Raw genomic sequence first — 20,952 nt, forward strand, 5'->3', positions numbered from 1 at the left:
GAAGCCTGGGGAAAGGAGGCATGACCTGATAATCAGAATGGGCACATTATTCCTGGAAACCTAGTTAGAGTTTGGCGAACACCCAGAAATTCACATGTGAAATTTTGCTTCTACATAGGACTCAAACAAGCGTTTTAAGAAATGAGACTTTTGACACCATCCTGCCCTCGCCATCAAGTATGATGCACAGACTACCCCTACATTAAGTGTATCCAAACATTTAGATCCTACTTCTCGCCCTTTCCTCTTTTAATCAGGCGGCTAATTGCTTATGGATTGGCAATTGGGATGTTTATATTCCTTAGGAACAGGTTTCCTGTGCCTTTTGTTTCATCCTCTGCCATACTCCTTGTTTTCAGAGGAGAGAAAAGACACTCATTTACAAATAATCTTGAGACAGTATTTTCTGAAGGTCAAGACCAAGGTGTGAAGTCTGCATGGGAGTTGGTACATCCTGTGTAGCCCTGGCAAGTTCCGGTTTAAGCTTCTTCCACTTTATATAATGTGGCTTGGTTCATAGCCTGGGACATCCCTGTTTCTGGGATTTGCTGTCTATAATTTCTAAATTATAGAAAAATTTTTTCCTTAAAAAACCTGGTCACAGAAAGACCACGCCACCTCTTTTATTAATGTTGCTGTTTAAAAAAAAAAAAAAATCCCAACTTAACATGAGATGCATTTCTAGACATGTTTCAAAGATCTGTTCAGACTTTGGGTCTGAGGCTGTTTGCCCCAAGCCCAATTGGGGAAATAATACGGACCTTCAGTCCCACAGAGCCTGGTGCCATTTCTCTTCACGGCTCACTTTCCTGTTTCCCAAGAGCAGCCTTAGAGAGACACAGCTTAAGTGATTTACAGCATAAGTATTTTGAGTCCTCAGAGGGCCTTGGGCAGAAGGGTTGGTGGGTGTCGGATGTCGTCCAGCTCCAAGCGGTATTAAGAAGTCAGGCATATCCCAGATGACCACGTGTCATTGCTGTCTCTTGGTGGCAGCAGGCAGACCTTTGTGAGAAAACAGAAAGCAATGTTACTGAGAGCCCTGCTGGCCCCAAACAAAGAAGAGTTTTCTTTTTGAGTTAGGGTTTCTTTGTGCCTTTCTCAATGAATGCCTGAATTTCTCCATAGCCATCTGTGGTTTCTGTTTTATTCAGGATTGGATTTGTTTCATTCATATTTTGGTGTGGTTCACACAGAGAGAGCCCCAGAAGAGATCTTCAACTGTGTTGCCGCTGCTGCTATCAAGTCACTAAGTCGTGTCTGATTCTTTGCAACTCCATGGACTAGCCAGCTAGGGTGCTCTGTCCATGGGATTTCCCAGGCAAGAATCCTGGAGTGGGTTACCATTTGCTTCTCCAGGGGATCTTCCCGACCCAGGGATTGAACCCATATCTCCTGCTTGGTGGGCGTTTTCTTTACCACTGAGCCAACTAGGAAGCTTAACTATGTTATCTTGCTTTAACTGTATGGTTAAATCCTATTCTGTCATTTTTTCAAAAGATGGAAGAAGATATTATGAGACACATTTCTTTAACAAATGCTCATTGCTTGAGAGTATTTTAATTAAGCAGAGTTCTTTGGGGCTTTTAGATTACAACTTGATTTCATGCCAGTTTTTTTTTTTTTTAATTTGGTACATTTTAACCTCTCCCTTCAGGAATATGAGCAACTCAAATAGAGTACAGGGAAGCATGTTAATGGGTCCAGATAATACGATTATGTACACTAATGGAAAGAGACTTAGAATGTGGAACTTGTTCGATAATATTTTATTAAAAAATTGACTTAGAAGTGGACTTTTCTCTCAAGCTGATTTATCTGTTTGTTTATGTTGATTTAGATCAGCGTAAAAGGCAACTCTCAATTATCCAAAGTTAAAAGCTTTTTAATCCTTGAAATGCTTAATTTTTATAGCAGATTTAGCTATTTAATTATTTGACTTAATAGGTAAAACACACTCATCTCTGAGGTCTTGCTAGTTTGGCAGCTGGAAAAAGTGGCCTGTGACTACAAAATGTTTAAGAAGAAAGTATACTAGAGTTAAAATTAGGCTGCCAGTCATCATTCTACAGAATTTATGTAGGGTTTATGGGTGCTAGTTTCTACACTAATAAAATCTTCAAGGAATTTCTGTATTTTCAGAGGTCACCTTTAGAAATCTGTATTACTACTCATCATCGCTCTTGAGTGGTGTCTTATTTTAGGTGAGCAAGGTATCTCACAGCACTGTCTGACCCTGGTCTCACTGAATTCAGTGAATAGGTCTTGCTTTTTTGTAAGAAATGGCTGAGAACTGTGACTTGATGGATTGACAGATGCTCAGCTGGAGGACGATCCAACACCCTGTGTGCACAGACCTGCCAGTATCAGGCTCTGGAACATCGATGTTTCCAGAACATGTCCATGAAGCAGCATCTCTTCAGAGTATGAAGACTGAGAGGCACCAAAAATAAATTTAACATCATGGAAGCATACTGCTTTCATGTTTTACTAATCTGTGAGGTGTTACAGAATTAAAGTTGGATAAGAGGGTGTGAAGACCCTTTCTCTGGTAATGGAAAGTTTTGATCAGTAACTCAGGTCTTGTAAAGGGACTTAGTTATACATAGCACTTCTGTGGAAGCAAACTACATCAAACCAAATTCAAAAAGAGACAGTAGGAGATCCTGTACCCTCTTTCCTGAGGGCAATTGGCCTGTTTCTCTAAGAGTCTGATTTACCCTCAGCAAGAGGTCGAATTGACCTTAATTGTGTCCTAATTGTTTGCTTAAGTAGCTAATCTTTACTTCCAGTTCTCCTATCCCATATTGATACCTGTTAGGAGGCTACTTCTGAGCTGTTGCCTAATTTGCAAACATCTTTTTAACCCTTGAAGTATTGAAGTAAAGTCGCTCAGTCGTGTCTGACTCTTTGCGACCCCATGGACTGTAGGCTACCAGGCTTCTCCATCCATAGAATTTTCCAGGCAAGGGTACTGGAGTGGGTTGCCATTTCCTTTTCCAAAACATTCCTTTATAGCAGAACTTGCTGCTTTATTATCCCCATTCCTGAACTCATAGTTTTTGTGCAAGTTTTGCTGAGGTCTTAACATGAGAGAAGTGTTTTTGCATTGTACGTTCACACAGCAATTCCTGGTCTCCCTCAAAGCAGAACCATTTGTTTGAAAACATGAATTTCTCAGTCTCCCTCGTCCCCACAAAGAGTTGAATACAAATCCATTCAGGGACATTCAAAATTACCAAAAATGAGGGGGACAATATGCCCATGTAGGAATGAAAAACCAGCATTAAAGGAAAAACAATGGTAAGATTGTAGATGGGGTGGGGGCAGAGTGTCTAGAAGGTGTCTAAAGTTAGTAAGTTTGGACAGGTGGACATGGGGACTTGTTAGAGGACTGAAATATCTGCTGTTCAGTAGCAGGTCCTTGTGGGCATCCCAGCTGGTGTAGTTGTAAAGAATCCACCTGCCAAATACAGGAGATGCAAGAGTTGTTGAGGGTTCGATCCCTGTGTTGGAAAGATCCCCTGGAGTAGGAAATGGCAATTGGCTCCAGTATTTTTACCTGAAAATTCCATGCACAGAGGATCCTGGTCCTGGGCTACAGTCCATGGGGTCACAAAGAGTTGGACATGACCAAGCAACTGAGTGCGCTCACGTGTACACAGACACATAGACACACACACACGTGTGCATGCGCAACAGGTCCTTGTACCATCCTCATCTTATGAAAATGTTATTCGGTCTCATCAGAGCTTCTGGATTTCTATCACCCTTGAGCACTCTAAGTTATGGAGAAAGTCAGTTTGATATAAAAGGGTAGGAGAGAGGATTTAGGGAGAGGAATTCAGAGGAAAGAGAAAAGGCAGGATCTAAGAATGTTGTTACCACTAACCAGAAAAGAAGAGATGAAATCTTTTCAAAGGAAAATCTGAGAGACCACTCATTCCACCTGCCCTTCTATCCAAGTTGACAGTGAACAGACTCACGTGAGGCTGAACCTAGCTGCCTACTTCAGGATGTCTGCCAACTTCTCCTCGTAGTACAGGAAGTTCTCCTGAATGTCCTCCCAGGGCTCAAAGGCCTTGGATTCACCCTCTTCTTGCTCCACAAAATTCTGCCAGATGAACTCGAAGTCCTGGGGCTTCATGATGCGAAGTCTGCAGCCGGCCTCCTTCAGCTTCCTGAGAGCCGCCTGGACCTCGGGCTCCTCCCACATGAACAGCCGCCCCACCAGGATGAGCAGGCGCAGGTTCTTGGTCTTGTTGAGGGTCTTGACGATGCGGTCCGCGCAGGCCGCGCAGGGGCTGGAGGACACGTACCAGGTGACCAAGTAGCGCAGGGCGGGGTCGAAGGTCGGCATGATGCTGTTGAAGAAGGCTTCTTCCGCGTGGGCAGCAGCGTGCTCGTCCTCCAGGTACCCTCGAGAGGCCTGCACTTGGCCTCCCTTGTTCTGTGCTTCCACCACATAGCAGAGGAAGGTCTTGTTCCTCCCAGAGCTGTACTCCACGTTCCGGAACTGAAACTTAAAGTAGTGGGCAGGCAGTCGCTCCCTATGGGTCAAGGAGACAAAGGCACAGGGAAGGAGATCGGGTGATGAGTTCTTATTTTAGGACTCGCCTGGAGTAGGTGGCTTTCCAAGATCAATTCCCCCGGAGACAGATTCATTCTGTCTACTGAAACAGGCCTTGCCTATATGCTAATGGTGGTGACAAAGGCATGAAGGAACTCAAACGTATCTAAAGGAGAGGAGACAATCTGGAGTGAGGTGTGCATCCTGGACACCACATTAGCACAGATCTTCAAACACTCCTTCACTCCCAACACATGGCACACACTCAGATTTCTAAATCAGTGACTCTTTAACCTGACTGTACGTTAGAATCTGCTGGAGGAGCTACAAATGTTCCTGCTGGTGCCCCACACCAAGTAAATCAGAACATTTGGAGGAGGCCTGGGGATCGGTATTAAAAAAAATGCTCCAGATGATTCAAATAAGTAGCCAGGTTTGAACAGTGTCCAAATAGTGTTACAAAGTAGCAAGCATGTAAACATTCTTATGACAGAGCAAGGCAAAGATTGTGCAGAATACTTCACGCTTTCATAATCTCTGTCACTCAGATATTGCATTTTAGGTACTGCTGCTGCTCTGCTGCTAAGTTGTGTCAGTTGTGTCTGACTCTGTGCAACCGCATAGACGGCAGCCCACCAGGCTCCGCCGTCCCTGGGATTCGCCAGGCAAGAACACTGGAGTGGGTTGCCATTTCCTTCTCCAATGCATGAAAGTGAAAAGTGAAAGTGGAGTTGCTCAGTCATGTCTGACTCAGCGACCCCATGGACTGCAGCCTACCAGGCTCCTCCGTCCATGGGATTTTCCAGGCAAGAGTACTGGAGTGGGCATCTTAGGTAAGGGGTGGCCTAAAATGTGCAGTCCCAGGCTCTCCCAAGGACTTTCTCATGTCATCTTTTCCCTCAGGTGAAAGAATGGTTGTCATGTAAGTGTCCAGGAAGGTTTATTTTTGAAGTTAGGCTACCTCAGTGTACTTTGATATGAATTAACTTGTGTGGTATTGACACAGTTCAAAACCATAAAAGACTTAGCCTCTGTCCTTTAGATGCTTATGATCTACCAGCTAGATTCTGGCTGGAAAGAAAAGATGTAAATAAGACAGCTGAGAAGAGTAGAAGATGGCTGGAAATGACGAGGTGGAGGTGGAGTAAGGACCCACGGTGAAGTTTCTTGAAAGTTTAGCCTTGACCAGGAGTCAATAGAGAATTGTTACAGGTTCCTGAGGAAAGAAAAGTATAATGAAACAGGTCCATGGAAGAGTTACAGGGGTGACTTTAGGCAGAGAGAGCGAAGCTGGGGAAAATTCTGACATTTGGGAAGCCCAGTTGGTGTCTTGGGACACCAGACTTGGTGATGAATATGTCCAGTGGCTTCCAGGGGAGGTGGATGATTAGGAAATGAAAGCAGCAGAAAAAGGCCAGTTGTTTCAAAAAGTTTGGTAGGAATAAGGTAAGAAAAAAAAACTAAAGAAGCAAGCGTCAGTGTTGAAGATTGTCTTGTTTGTATGGGCATGTTTTTCTAAAATAGGGAATATTTGTGCAGGTTTGAAGGCCAAAGAGAATGAAGAGGCTGTAAGAAGAGAGACTGAAAAGGTCAGAAGGAGAGGAAGGGATGAGTACCAGCTGGAGAGGCTGACTGTTTTCTTTTTTAAAATGTAATCTCAGATCTCCCTGATGGTCTAGTGGTTAAGAATCAGCCTGCCGATGCAGAGGACACGCATTCGATCCCTGCTCCAGGAAGATTCCACATGCCGAGGGGCAACTAAGCCCTCATAAGGCGACTACTGTGCCCCGCCCCCTAGATCCTGTGCTCCACAACAAGAAAAGCCTCTGAAGTGAGAAGGCCCTGCTTGCCACAACTAGAGAAAGCCCACGTGCATCGATGAAGCCCAGTGCAGACAAAAATAAAACAAAAAAACTTTAAAAAAGGTGATCTCTGTGGTTGCCCCAGAAGATCCCCAACTAGTAGCTCTTCTCTTTCTTCTCCATACCCCTTCCCTCCTGCCAGAGAGGTCACCCAACTCCCTGGGCTGCAGGGGGATCCCTGGTATCCCAGGGCCTTGGCTTCTTAGGGATAAGTAGCAGGTGCCAAAGAGCTGAGTAAACTTGAGTCGTCCCCTTCCCCATCACCAAATTTTCTCCTCCCAGGTTTCCATGTCCCTTGCTGTCAGGTTAAGTTTCCACTGTGGAGATGGATGTGTTTGGGGCCCCAGCCCTGGGATTCCTTCGAGTACTATCTTTAGCTCTCTAAGTCCCTCTGTCCCTGGTTGAATGTGTTTATTATTTACTTAACATTTGGGGAGAAAGGATGGCCTGATGATTCACCTCTCCTCTTTAATTCCCTGCTGGGAAGTCACTTACACTGAGCTCTCCCCCATTAAACACACCCCAGAAGACCACTCCTCAACTCAGCCAGTTGCTAAATGATCCTTTCACTTCCTCGAGTGGCTTTTTTTCCTCCCGAGAAGCACGGAGCCTACCCTTCTTGCTGAAACCTTTTTTCCCCCCTCTCTGATCAGTGCCAGACCACCCCCAATCCCAGCACCCCGCCCTCCCAACCATCCCCAAGTCCAATCAAGAGCCACCTGTAGGATGGATTTGCAGTAAAGTTTTTGGAAGGATTCATAGCTGCTTGGTTGGCTTGGGGGCTTCAGCAGTAGCTTCCTATGTGGTCCCTCAGGTTTCCTTTCTGAAACTGAAAAGTATTGCTCCAACTTTGCCGAGTAGAGCCCAACCGAGAAGACATGTGTGGCCCAGTGTGAGGTTGCATGTTGGCTGGATGGTCTACAACTGATGCTTCTCTCAGTCTGTCCTCTTCTTTAGGCAAGAGGAAAGGACCCAGAGAAACAGGAAGCCCAATGGAGAGGAAGAACGTTCACCTCTCCCTAAATATCGGTTTCCATCCCCTGGGGCCAGCAGCCTCACGGTCTGCCCTATCCCTCAGCAGGGCCTTCTGGACCTGGTACCTCAGAAAGGGAAGTGCATTCAAGGGGCAAAGGAAAGTCATGGAAGGTTTGGGCTCCCAGTCTTTCTTTGGGTTTGCTCAGAGACCGAGCCTGCTTGGCTTCTCAGTGGGATTCTTGGTCTTTCTAGAAGGAGCATACAGGTTGAATGAGGTTCTTTGTGGTTCTCACAGACTGAAACAGCCAGGTCCTGGAGGGTCACCAGGAGAACAGAGGTGGCCTGAAATTTATCCAGAGAGCTAGCCAACGTGGTCATCTTGGGTCATTCTATAGAATCACGAAGTAAGTCAACACTATTATGCCCACTCGGCTTCCCTGGTGGCTCGATAGTAAAGAATCCACCTGCCAATGCAGGAGACATGGGTTTGATCCCTGGGTTGGGAAGATCCCCTGGAGAAGGAAATGGCAACTCACTCCAGTATTCTTGCCTGGAAAAGCCGATGGACAGAGGAGCTTGGTGGGCTGCAGTCCATGGGGTTGCAAAAGAGTCGGAGATGAAAGAGCGACTAAATAACATTATGCCCACTAGTGGAGAGACAGAAATAGTGACAGTGATTTTGTAGATAATCACACACATCTTTTATTTTCTCGTAGAATGACATGCTCCAGTACCATATTTACGTATAGCCCTTTGCTCTCAACCCCAGCAGATATTTTCCTGCTTAAGTGTGAGTGTGTGTGTATGTCTGTGTGTGTGATTGAGTATGTGTATGTGAGTGTATGTTGGAGTGGTGGCCAGGAGAGAGATGCTGATGATAGATTTTTTCACCTGGACCCAGTCCCTTCTTCAAGCACAGAAACCAACAGCATAACTCCTACCCGCTCCTGCCAACATTGGCACCTCCTTAGGAACCATTTCCTCATACTTTCTGCAAACAAGGCCATTCACACTTCATCTCCTTAGACCTGGGTTTCTGGACATTGTAGTTCTCTAGGCAGGAAACCAAGAATCCTTATATCTAGAAAAAGAGGGACAACTCTCTGCTTGATGGAGGGAGAAGAGATGTGACTCAATGTAATATATATGTGTGTGTGTGTGTGTGTGTGTGTGTGTATTTCTTTCCCCCCCTCACTTTCACATTAAAAAGCATTTGCATTTCCTAAGCATAAATCTAGACAGTGAAGGCAAGCAACTTGGAGGGCAGTGGAAACTTGTCTGAGATTAGACATTTGTCCCCCGAATAATCCATGGAGCAGAAAACTGACTCAAAGGTAATTGAGTGATGACTCATTTCCGCTTTGCTCACTAGACCTTTTCATGACCTACTTGAAAGAGGCAGAATTGCCAGTCTGAGTTTCCTTTCCCCTTTCTCAGACCACTTTTCGAAGTGGATGCTACATAGTGGGCATCATCAGAAGGAGGAATATGGGGAAACAGAGTTCTAACAGCCAAACTTCCTAGAGCTAAGAAGGTGTTTGATGGGCTGCTGGCTCCTGACTGGCAGTTCTGGATGGGATTCCGCAAGCCCTGGGCCCGCTCTGTTTCTCGGGGGAACACCATCCTGCACATAAGCTTCCACCTTCCCCTGACACTCAGAGACCAGAGTCGGTGACCATCTTCTGTCCTTTATGAAACAAGCCTTCGCAACCTGCTCAGGAGTCCAGGTGAGGGGCAAGCAGCCACGGCATTAATAGTGGCCTTGAAGGCCCCGGACTCCTGGCCCAGCCCTTCTCTGAACCCTGCTTCTCTCTCTTTCTCCTCACATGGGTGGAGTAAACTACTGGTGGCTAAAGAAGTGGCTGAAAGGAGACTCACTGCCTGTGTCATTTATCTCTGTTCCAGAATAACCCCTTTGATAGCAGGTTCAGCTTCATGTAAAATCATACACAACAACTAGAGATAAAGACAAACACACAGCAAGGGGTGGTGCCAGGCAGAGCTGCAGCTGGGATGGAGGGATGGGGAGTCAGCCCATTTTGGTGCCCAGAGCTTCCCTCAAGCAAGCTGAGTTCAGAAGCAAGCGAGAACCAGAGGAATTCTCTTGTGAGCCTAGTGCTGCTGGATCTTTGTATATATATTAATAATATATCCAGAACTTCTCCCATCAAGAAGCCCTCCCTGACTGTTAGGGAGTTTGGGGTCGATGTGTACACAATGCTATATTTAAAGTGGATAACCAAGGATAGCACAGGGAACGCTGCTCAGTGTTATGTGGCAGCCTGGATGGGAGTGGGGTTGAGGGACCACGGATGCAGGTGTATGTATGGTTGAGTCCCTTTGCCGTCCACCTGAAACTATCACACCATCGTTAATCAGTTATGAGGTGACAGTCGTTCAGTTGTGTCCGACTTTTTGCAATCCATGGACTGTAGCCCACCTGCCTCCTCTGTCCATGGAATTCTCCAGGCAAGAATACTAGAGTGGGTTGCCATTCCCTTCTGCAGGGGGATCTTTCTGATTCAGGGGTTGAACCTGGGTCTCCTGCATTGCAGGCAGAGTCTTTACCATCTGAGCCACAGGGGAAGTCCTCCAATATAAAATAAAAAGTTACAAAAAAGTAGCCCTCTCCCCATTAATTCCCTACTCCGATGTCTGACAGAGAGCCTACCACACAATAGGCACTCAATCATGAGTTCACTCATTTATTCAACAAATAATTATTGAGCACCAGTTAGGAGCTGGGTACCACTCTTGGTGCTGGGGAGAAAACACCTAAAAGGCAGAATCCTTGTCATCATGGAGATTAAATACTTCTGGGGAAAACAGGCAGTGAGTAAAATGACTCCTGTTCAGAAACTTTTTGTTGAATTTGCATACAAGATTTCTCTTTATGGCTTTTTCTGGATGCAGTGTGGTGATTTGGAGTCAGCCAGTCTTGGGATTCACATCCTACTCCATCCACTTCGTGTTTGTGTTCTTAGTCGCTCTGTCGTGTCTGACTCTTTGTGACCCTATAAACTGTAGCCCTCCAGGCTCCTCAGTCCACGGGGATTCTCCAGGCAAGAACACTGGAGTGGGTTGCCATGCCCTCCTCCAGGGGATCTTCTCAACCTAGGGATTGAACCCAAGTCTCTTGCATCTCCTGCATTGGCAGGCGGGTTCTTTACCATTAGCGCCATCTGGGAAACCTGACTTCATCCACTAGCTTTGGGCAAATTATTTCTCCGAGGCTTGGTTTCCTCATCCAAAAGACAGATTGAGTAATCTAACCTCTCTTTGGACAATGGTCGACTTTCGAAAATTAAACCTGGTACTGATGGATGGTGCCTTCTCTGGGCCTCAGGTCTTACCCTTTTAAGCACATCCCTCCTCTGCTCTTCCATTCCTGTTCAGAGGGCTCTCCCTTTCTGTCCCTTTTTTTTCCGGTAAAAGCCCTGATTTCTAACATTTGCTGCTTTCCCGTCTACACACCCACTATGGAGATTTCAAGAAACCAACAGGAAGTCAGTGAACACAGACATGGTAAGAGATGCATCCAATGGATTCTCAGCTGAGAGGCGTGAACAGGCCTGGGCACACCACTGCTACTATAGACCTTTTGCTAGCATTTTCTACCACATCATTTTTAATGTTCTTAAGTCTGCTTTGTTTTTTTTTTTTCTGACCGTGTCGCGCAGCCTGTAGGATCTTAGTTCCCTGACCATGGATTAAACCTGGGCCCTTGGGAGGGAAAGTGCCCAGCCCTAACCCCTGGACCACCAGGGAATTCCCTGCTTTCTATCCCGAGTCCCTATTCAAACCAGAATCACAACAAGTGGGCACGTTTCTCCTTATTCATACCTGGTAGTCCCCCTTCCTTCAGACTGTTTGCTCAAAAGCTGTCTGCTGCTCTAGTGTGGGGCCCTGTTCCAGGAGCAGTGTGATGAGACCCTCCCCCGGGGAGGCCAGGCTCTGATGGCCCTTGGATGCCAGGACACCTGGAGAGCGGAGGAGAGGAAAGCTTTCCCTGGGCCTGTCCCCTCACAGACGCAGCCGCACCTCGAGGCTATTTTAAGTTGTCTGTTTACCCGCAGGGGCCGGGGAGACAGATCTCCACAGCTGTTCCTTGTGGCCGGGAAATACGACGGGCTCCCCCTCCCTCCTGAACCGCTCTCAGAGCGTCCGGAAACTGGCCCTCCTGTGCCTCATTGGGGAGCCTTGGCTCAGGGAAGCCTGTGCACCTCACCACCTGGAGGATGGAGACAGGTGGGAGCCCTGTTTGGGAGACGAGTGAGACGGACGCGAGGCTGGAGTCAGAAAGCGTGCCTCTTACTGGTTCTGTGGCCTAGGAGCGTGACTGGACCTCCCTGACTCTGTTTCCCCATCTGTGTGGGGTGTGGCCGTGATATAGCTCCTCTCTCAGCCTCATGGTGAGGCTGGAATGAGCTCAGTCGTGTGAAAGTGTGCCGGCATCAGAAAGCCCCGGACGCGTGTCTGTGACATCAGAGGATTTAATCTTTCAAAACCCACCACCCTGAGCCCCCAAAGCATGTTCAACTCAGCAAACATTCTAATTCTCTTCTGAACTGACCCTGCCCGTGTGCCGGGGAGATTACGACACAGCACAAGTGGGTGTGCCTGTGTGTGTGAGAGGGAGACCAAGGCCAGCATGGGCCGGCGTACTTAGCTGTCAGAAAAAGGATCTCTTTCTATAAAAAGCCACTGGAATGGAGGACTCTCCCAGCCTGGCGGCCCTAGGCTCTCCCTGTGTCTATATTAATCTGTGCCCTGTTGCTCCTTTAATCCTGGGATGAGGGTGACGTTACTCGGTTGGCCACGGAGAAGTGCAAGTTCAGGGGCTCTTCCCTGAAGCCTTGCCTCAAGAACTAGGATACATTTCCTTCAGGTCCTCTTAGAAACCGGAAAATGTCTCAGCCGGAAGGAACCTTGGGAATCAACTAACACAACTTCCTAAGGTTGCAAGTGAAAAGATTGCAGCCAGGCCAGGACTGGAAGAAAACACTTGCCCAGCTTCAAACAGCAAGTCCCAATCACCTCCCAGGGCTCCTCTGCCCTTGAAGGCATCAAGCCTCCATTCTTCCCAGAATTTCTCTTCCTGTGGCCCCTCCGCTGCCTGTGGGCATTGCTGGAGACTCCCAAGGAATCCTTACGTCCCCACATACTCAGTCCCTGGGTGGGGAAGATCCCCTGGAGGAGGAAATGGCAACCCACTCCAGTCTTCTTGCCGGGAGAATCCCATGGACAGAAGAGCCTGGGCGGGCTACAGTCCATGGGGTCACAAAGACTCGGGCATGACTTCACGACTAAACAACAACAAATTCCCTTCTTATTCTTCATTTAGGAATTTAGCAGAATCTTCTGCCAAAGGGACAGAGAGAGAAGAGGAGGATGACTGCCTTGTTTTATTCCTGGAGGTGGCATAATCTAGACACGACAGGGGGACCCCGTTTGGAGCCTCAGCATTCTCTGCTCTAGGTCCTGCTTCCTCCAGGATGTGGTGGAGGGTGAAGGAACACCTCCTCTGTCCAGAAGCCCCGGCCCTGGCCTGTGTTACCTGGCCTGTAACCTCTCTTTTTCCCTGGGGGTCGATGTGAATCTCAGCCCCTGGGGAGATTCAGAGATGATGCAGCAAGAAAAACAGACTGCTTCTCACTAGCTTGGGAAAGGATGGATCTGTCTTTCCTGTCTTAGGCTCTGTTACTGCAGGGAGAAGCTCTAAAGAAAGAGAGGGAGGCCTACGGGCAGAGGAGAGGCCACTCAGAAGCAGGGACAGAAGTTGCAGGAGGAGGGACTCTGGGACTGTACTGAAACGTGCTGGCGATATCCCGTGTTCTCACCAAATTCCCTGGGACTAAACTGCTTTTACCCAGAGGGGCAGGTGACGCCCCAACACCAGGAAGCCCCAGGGCTGGTTTCCGTCTCAGGGTCCTCAATTCCCCAGAGTTGCCCCTACCTCGGCTGATCGGAGTTGTCACTCTGAGAAGCCCGGAGAGATCTGCTGCTGCCTCCCAAGTGGTGCACACCTGTGCGCTCTCGCTCTGTCGGTGGTGACCCTGACCCCTACTATTCCCATCCCAAGTCCCCCAGCCTCTCCCCGCTGCTTCGTGCTGGGGAGGGGGAGCCCAGCCCACGCCCAGCTCTCACCCGGTGACGATCTCAAAGGGCGGCAGCTCAATCAGCTCCTTCAGCTTCTCGGGGTCGTCCAGGTTCTCCAGGTCCTCGCCATTCTGGGAGGCGGGCTCCGCGGCCGCCGTGGCCGCCGCGGCCGCGGCCTCTTCTTTCTGAGCCATGGAGGGGCTGAGGCTCTGGAGTCAATGAGAAAGAGGGGAGAGGCGGCAGGTCTGGGCCAAGGCCTGGCGGCAGAGTCCCAAGCAGCTGTCAGCAGCTAAATCTGCCTGGGATGACGGGAGGAGGATGGGGCAGGCCAGGCGAGTGCGCTCAGCCCCTGGCCCGCAGGCTTTATAGCCAGAGGCCCCTCCCCCAGCTTCTCTCGTTCTATCTTTTTTTAATTGAGTGACGGCGGGTGCGGGGATGGGGGGAATGGAAAATCTGGCCATCGGTGTCCCCTATTTATCAGAAGCAGAGACAGGAAGCTGGCAGGTGGGGATGGCTTGGCCTGCACCCCTGCCCCCTGCACCGGGTTACACAGGTCTTCACATTCTCTTTCTCTTCCTCCCTAACCTTTTTTTCTTTTCTTTTCCCCCCACCCAGCTCGCCTGGCGAGATTTCGGAAGGGACCTAGGGTGGGTGAGTTTTCGGAGGGGAGCTCTCTCAGAGGTTTAAGCGGGACAAGGCTTGTGTTGAACGGGACCCAGGCCAGCCTGACTGGGGGGACTTGGGTTCAGGGAAGAAGGGTCCTGAGATGGGGTGAGGGGCATAAGTACTGCCAATGGGGAAGACATTGAGTTGTTACTCAAAGGGAGTGCATGCTGATTTGCCTATAATGATACCTAATGCAACATCACATCCACTGGGAGCCTCCAGAAGTAACTATTTTGCCATTGACTAAGCTTAGAGTTTTGGAAATAGGCCAGGCAGTGAGTTTAGTGTTTTATGTGTGAAATCGGACTTAATGCTCTCAACCATCCTGGGAGGTCATGTGGATTATCCCCATTTTACACAGAAAGGTTAAGGCCCCAGTTTAGGGTCATCAGCCCCAAAGTGGCAGGACCAGGATTAAAACGAGGACTTTTTATTCCTGAGGTCAAACATTCAACTGCTGTGTGTGTTCCCTCTCATTTTGCCCTTTATTTGTTTAATAAATATTTATTGAGCATCTATTATATGCCAAGGGCTGATTCAGTTACTGGGGCATGGCAAAGAACAGAACAAATGAAAATCTTTGCCCTCATGGAGCTTGACAATATACAGTATTATCAAGGGTTGGGCAATACAGAGGGTAAGTAATATACATGGTCTGTTTGGTAGTGCTAAGGAGAAAAGGCAGAGAAGGGGGACAGAGTGACACATTTTTTATAGGGTGGCCAGAGAAGAACTTTGAAAAGGAAATAATGAAGAAAAGATCTGAAAAAGCTGAGGGACATAATCCTAGGGATATCTAAGGGGAAAGTGTTCCAAGGAGCAGAAGAGCAGGTGCAAAGGTCCTGAGGTGGGAGCATTCCTGGTGTGTTTGAAGACCAAGCAGGGACATTTGTGTGGCTTGGGAGTCTTAGGAGGTGAGGCCAGAGAGATAAACAAAGGCTAAGTAGGCTGGCATCACCGACTCAATGGACAGGAATTTGAGCAAGCTCCAGGAGATAGTGAAGGACAGGGAAGCCTGGTGTACTGCAGTCCTTGGGGTTGCAAAGAGTCAGATACAACTTAGCGACTTAACAAGTACGCTGGGGCCTTAGGGGCTGTTCTAAGGACCTTGGCTTTTTCTCTGAGTGAGATAGGAAGACACTGTCTTTGAACAGATGAGTCACGTGGTCTGACATATGTTTGTGGGATCGCTCAGGCAGCTTTGCTGAGAACAGAGTGAAGGTGAGAAACAGCAGAAGCAGAAGGCCTGGGTAGAAGCCTATTGAAACTAACGAGAGATGACGGGGGCCCTTGGAGCAACCCCTGAGCTGGAACAGTCTCAGGAGGGGCTGGATGAATTTTGTTCTTCACATGGTGGGTGCTGAGCTGGGGCCATGAGTTTTTGTGTCTAGGGCAGTGCAAATATTCCTAGGGCAACAGAAGGTGGGGGTCAGAGTCACCAAGAGGCTGAAAATGAGGAGCCTAAGAATGTTGGGGAACTAGTCTGAACATAGCTCCCAGAGCTAGTGGGGGGTGGTGATGAGAAGGTAGGGGACCCTTTCCATGGTCTAATTAGAGAATAGGAGTCAGCATGGTTGGGAGGATTTGGGGCTCTCTCCTCCAGAGAGTTCTGGGCAGCATGGCACCCTATGAGTAAGATGCCCAAGCATTTTGATCTGTCATAGTTTATATCTGTTGTCCAGGTATAATTGTTACTGGCTCCCTGGTCACTCCCAAAGTGCCCCAGTACAGACAAACTATATGGTCACCTTCCTTATTAGGCTTGTTACTAATTCTGGCATTCTTATCCAGAAGTTATTTGTTTTTTTCAGGCATTTTTCCAGGGATATAAGGCACAGGATAGTGGTAGTAGTGCCTGTGTCCTCAAAGAAAAGGCAGTGATAGCTGATAAATAACAAACACATGTTATTATTATAATTAGCATCTCACAAACAACCAACATTTAAATGCAAAGAGTTTACTTCGTCTTTTCATTTGATCAGCATTTATTGAGGGCTTCTAAGAGCCAGACACTCCTGGAGTAAACACTAAGAATACGGACTCGAGTGCTGCCCCACCAGGAGCAGCTCCCAGTCTTAATAGCTTTGGGGGGCATTCGGGCACTCAGGCTCTCATTATCACCTTTGGTCCTCACAACCGTCTCACAGGGGTATGTATTATTGTCTTCCTTTTTCAGGTTAGAGCCCTGCAGCTCAGAAAGGTGATTTGTATAAGATCACATGAGGATTTAAGTCCAGGTCTTCTGAGCTTATATTCTACTTTCAGGGCAATGCCCAGCTAGCTTTGATGGATGCATCTCTAAAGCATTATCTCCCACTTCCGGCTGCAGCTACTGGACTAAGAAGAGTAAAATGTTTTGCAGTGGGGAGGGGGATCCTTTCAGCTCGCTGTTCTCTTGTGGGAAAGACTTCCTTCCTGAGGGTGAAAGTGAAAGTAAAATCACTCAGTTGTGTTTGACTCTTTGAGACCCCATAGACTGTATAGTTCATGAATTCTCCAGGCCAGAACACTGGAGTGGGTAGCCTTTACCCTTCTCCAGGGAATCTTCCCAACCCAGGGATCAAACCCAGGTCTCAAGCACTGCAGGAGGATTCTTTACCAGCTGAGCCACAAGGAAAGCCCAAGAATACTGGAGAGGGTAGCCTATCCCTTTCCCAGCAGATCTTCCCAACCCAGGAATCGAACTGGGGTCTCAGGCATTGCAGGTGGATTCTTTACCACCTGATAAGCTATCATCTTATATTTTGGCTGTAGTGTATGCCCTAGGGGCTTCCCAGGTGGCACTAGTGGTAAAGAACCTGCCTGTCAATACAGGAGGCCTAAGAGACAGGTTCAATCCCTGGGTTGGGAAGATCCCCTGGAGGAGGGCATGGCAAGCCACTCCAGTATGCTTGCTTGGAGAATCCCATGGACAGAGGAACCTGGTGGGCTACAGTCCATAGGGTTGCAAAGAGTCGGACACGTCTGAACCGACTTAGCACACACGCACACACACATGTATGTCCTAGATTGGAAGTGGGGAAAGATCCGTGTTTATATTCCCATCTCAGACCTCGATTCGCTGTGTGATGATGTTGGCCAAATTACTTAGCATCTCTGGATGGTCCTCAGTGTCCCCGCCTGTGACACAGGCTGAGTTATTGCTCGTATTCCAGGATGGCCAAAGGGATGAAAATGTGGAATCAGGGCCAGCTCCCGAAGACCTGTAGAGTGGGGATGAACAGTGTGGTGGAAATTTTCTGAGTGATGTTGGGAGATGGTACAGACGTGGTCCTCTGCAGAGGACCCAGCGTGTTCCTCTCTGAAGACGCTATCCTTCACCCCTGCCACATCCATACACTGGGGAGAGTGCCCTGGATTTCCCTGGACTGATGACTGACAGTTTCCTTTCCCACTGCTCCTTCCCCCCCACCCCCTTCCCTGGAGGCCCTCTGACTCCCTCTGGCTATTTATGGCATCTCCTAGGGGCCCAAATTCCTGCCTTGTCCCTGGCTTTCCTTTGCAAGCTAGTCCAGTTTCCCTGGCTGGCCCCAGAATGCAGCAGTTAATCTGGGGGGTCGGGTGCCAGGAGCTGGACCCCTCCCCTTGCAGCTGCCACTGTCCTCTTTTTAGTGTGGGCACCCGCCCACTGCCCTGTGTTAGCACTCTTGGGTATGTTTCTATCAATAAACTGCTTCTGTAGAGGAGGAAAAGGAGAGACAAGTATTTATTTCAGTGGTGTCAGTGGGGTGCTGGGACTTGAACTCAAGTCTGTCAGCCTCCAAGGTCCATGATTTTCCCACTATGTTATGTTGCCTGGAATTCAGTAATGTGAGAACTGACACCAGCCCAGCCCTCCCTGGGGCTTGATGGGGTTCTAAGCAGGTCACATAAATGAACTCATTTACTCCTCATAAGGATGTTGGGGTAGGTACTAGTATTTCCTTCATTTCATTGGTGGGGGAAATTGAGATCAGAGAGGGTAAGTGACTTGCCCAAAGTCACACAGCTAGTGAGAACAGAGCTTTGGGCTTCTAGAGTCTTCAGTCCTTGACCTTTCAGTCCCGACTGCTATCAGGACCCCTGAGGCCAGGCTCTGAGGGTGGAGGGGCAAGAAGGGGACCAGGGGAGAAGGTGTTCTTGCAGGGAGACTGAACTCTGGGAGCAACTTGTGTATGAGGGGTGTGTGTGTGTGAAGGGGTATAGGTATAGAGACAGCAGACAGCAGGTGAGTGGGAATGGGAACCCACAAGGGAATTCTACTGTCTTAGGACCCAGCCAGCCCCTCTGTGTCTGGGAGGAGCTGGGTGAGGCCCAGGGCCTGCCTCTCTCGGCCCTGTTTCCCATGGTCATTTCAGAAAACCTTCCGAGGGCCTAGGAGGTACTGAGGAGGAGGTGGCAGGGTCAGGCATGGCTCTTCCTCGGGTCTCGGCCAGAAGCCGAGCTGCCCTCACCGGGAAGGGAGTAGAGAGGCCTCGAGGGGGCCGATGGAAAATAGCTGCTTCGCCAGGGGAAGGTTTAAATTCTCACTCTGTGAAAGCAGATACCTCGGGAGCCCGCTGATGGAATGGCTGCAGGGACAGCTGGCACCCCAACAACGCGTTGCCCCGGAGACCCAGCCCAGCTCTGCCCGCCCCCCGGTCACCACCGAGATGAGGAATACAAACAGCGGGCCGCGGGCACCGGGCACCCCCTGGTGGGCAGGAGCCTGCCCGCTGGCAACCACTCTGTTGACATAAACAACAGGGGTGTCCAGAGCCTGGGCGGGGTGCAGCGAGGGGGCCCCGGGGCTCCTAGAGTCTGAGGCTCCCTGGGAAGGGAGGAGAAACTCCAATCATGCAGGGTGGAATGGAGTTTCCAGTCTTTTCCGGGGCAGGACACTGTGCTTGGCTGGCCATGCAGGACGCACGGCCCCGGGGAAAAATGGTGACAACTGGGACTGTAGTCCTGGTCACCTTGGTCTTCCATTCCAGCGGCCACTCCCGGCACCACCCGGCCCCCAGGGCTGGCTGGCTCTTTGAGTCTTTGAGGAGCTTGATCTGATTAGAATCATGCCCATTAGGTGACTAATAGTATTCCCCTTTGAAGGGGTGTTTGCAGGGCCAAAGAACCTACTGGGAGAAAGCGATAAACTTAACAATCAACTTCTCAGAGGAGACTTTCAGCCCTTGGAAATGTGCTGGAGTAGGTGCAGGTGGAGTGGGAAGGAGCTCCCTGGGTGCTTCTCTGCCCAGGTCATTTCCGGGCAGGCTGGGGGGACCTCGGAGATACAGACACCAGCGGGACAAACGAGGCTGATCAGACACCCCCGTGGCTCCTGGTGTGACAAAGAGGGCTTCTTCTAGCTTGCAGGTTAGAAGAGGGGGCCTTTGTTATGAGGGGTCCTTGAAAGCTCGGTTGGGGGAAGGGGCCTCGGTAGACTCTGCGTGAGGGTGGAGGTGGGCAGTCCAGATTTGAGTGGATGCCCACCAAAGTCAGGCTTTGTTTGGACGGGTAACTTCATCACTGATGAAGATCAGCAAGAAAGCTTTAAAACAAAAATATCTTGTGATTGTTTTCTGAAGCTACAAGAAAAGGGAACTCGGGAAAGACGTTGAAACAGGGGAACCCCGGGAGATAGAATGGGTGGAGCACAAAGGAAGCAAGACTTTGGAGCCCTGGCTTGGTCGTGACTGTACTCGAGGGCTTTACGCCTCCACTAGAGCATCGCCTCTACCTGCCCGTAGGACAGGACCAACGTTTGTCCACCGGACATACACCTACCAGCCTGCCCACCTCACCTGCTGCTGTGTGTCCCCATTCTGCAGACACTGGCAAAAGCAGGAAGGAGAAAGGGACTGGGGAGCAAAGACAGGATGAAGATACAGCAGAGTGAGAGGTCGCCCTGCCTCCTGGGGTTGCCACTTCGCCAGGAGCTGCTCCCCACCTCTCCAGACATTGGTGAAGGGCTTGTCTCTCCCCCACCCACCGAGTGAATCATATTCAGACACCATGTGTCCGCTCAGAGGCAAATGGAAAAACACTGCCCGAGGACACAGAAGCACACACACGTGGCTCGGATGGTGGAATCCCGGGACACATCTGGCAAACGGAGGAAACAGCTCTGACTCTATTTAGGCACAGCTCTAGGTAATGAGAGAGGAGGGACCAAGGGCAGTGTGTATTCCAGGCTGGTCTCAGAACTGGAAGGCCGGGTAGAGGAAGGGCGAGAGGCCAGGCAGGTGGGGAGGTGAGGGGGCGCGGGGATTAGAACTCCCGCTCAGGAACCAGGGAGCTACTGCTGAGAGAGATATTAAGGAACAATTTTGGGGTCAGAGGATAAGTTTGAGGTTGGGGATCCTGCCCTTTCTGGCTGTTTTTGCACAAAGCCAGGAAGCCCTTTATTTGGCTCATGCCTTGCCAGGCAGTCAGACTATTCCAGGGCTTGGGACACTGCCCAAATCAAGCTTCCTTCTAGGACCAATATCCAAAACTAGGGGCATGTAAAACTCTGGGCTTGCGGTGTCCACTTGTTCTGGGGCAGTCAGAGTCACATGAGCGGCACGGTGCATCTTCTTGGAGATCCAGTTTAATTTCTAGAATTAGTTGGCAACATCAATACAATTGGTAGCAAGTATCTATAATGCCTACATGAGATGGTGATGGTAGAGACAATGATAAATATCTCTGGAAGGTCCATATGCTGAATTGGATAAGAACCCATGCAGTGTGACTCCTAAGCATGTCCTTTATCATTTATAAATTTAAATAGTTACCTGGATCAATGGAGTTTTCAGTTCAACTAAAAGCAGCTTTAAAAAAAAT

The 20,952-nt window shown here is 49.1% G+C and overlaps 1 protein-coding gene and 1 long non-coding RNA gene across 2 annotated transcripts; both read right to left on the bottom strand.

The window, feature by feature from the left end:
* Positions 1-607: 607 nt before the first annotated feature.
* On the bottom strand, positions 608-13,872 carry APOBEC2 (apolipoprotein B mRNA editing enzyme catalytic subunit 2). The gene is made up of 3 exons (XM_020907737.2): positions 13,552-13,872; positions 3,984-4,547; positions 608-1,002 (listed from the first exon to the last, which is right to left on the bottom strand). The coding sequence occupies exons 1-2, from the start codon at positions 13,695-13,697 to the stop codon at positions 4,004-4,006; spliced, it is 690 nt and encodes a 229-aa protein (XP_020763396.2). The 5' UTR covers positions 13,698-13,872; the 3' UTR covers positions 608-1,002; positions 3,984-4,003.
* Positions 13,873-16,160: 2,288 nt separating this feature from the next.
* LOC139031440 (uncharacterized) lies at positions 16,161-18,854 on the bottom strand. Its single transcript, XR_011483926.1, has 3 exons — positions 18,696-18,854; positions 17,222-17,372; positions 16,161-16,584 (listed from the first exon to the last, which is right to left on the bottom strand). It is a non-coding gene; the product is annotated as an uncharacterized lncRNA (long non-coding RNA).
* Positions 18,855-20,952: the final 2,098 nt, after the last annotated feature.

Source organism: Odocoileus virginianus, chromosome 27 (assembly GCF_023699985.2).
Source record: "Odocoileus virginianus isolate 20LAN1187 ecotype Illinois chromosome 27, Ovbor_1.2, whole genome shotgun sequence".
Lineage (NCBI taxonomy): Eukaryota > Metazoa > Chordata > Mammalia > Artiodactyla > Cervidae > Odocoileus > Odocoileus virginianus.

What these genes read in the sequence shown, in the direction of transcription:
- APOBEC2 (XM_020907737.2), bottom strand. Translation starts at nt 13,697, where the DNA reads ATGGCTCAGAAAGAAGAGGCCGCGGCCGCGGCGGCCACGGCGGCCGCG. An exon ending in CCCTTTGAGATCGTCACCGG is followed by an intron (nt 4,548 to 13,551) that starts GTGAGAGCTGGG and finishes CTTGACCCATAG; the next exon opens with GGAGCGACTGCCTGCCCACT.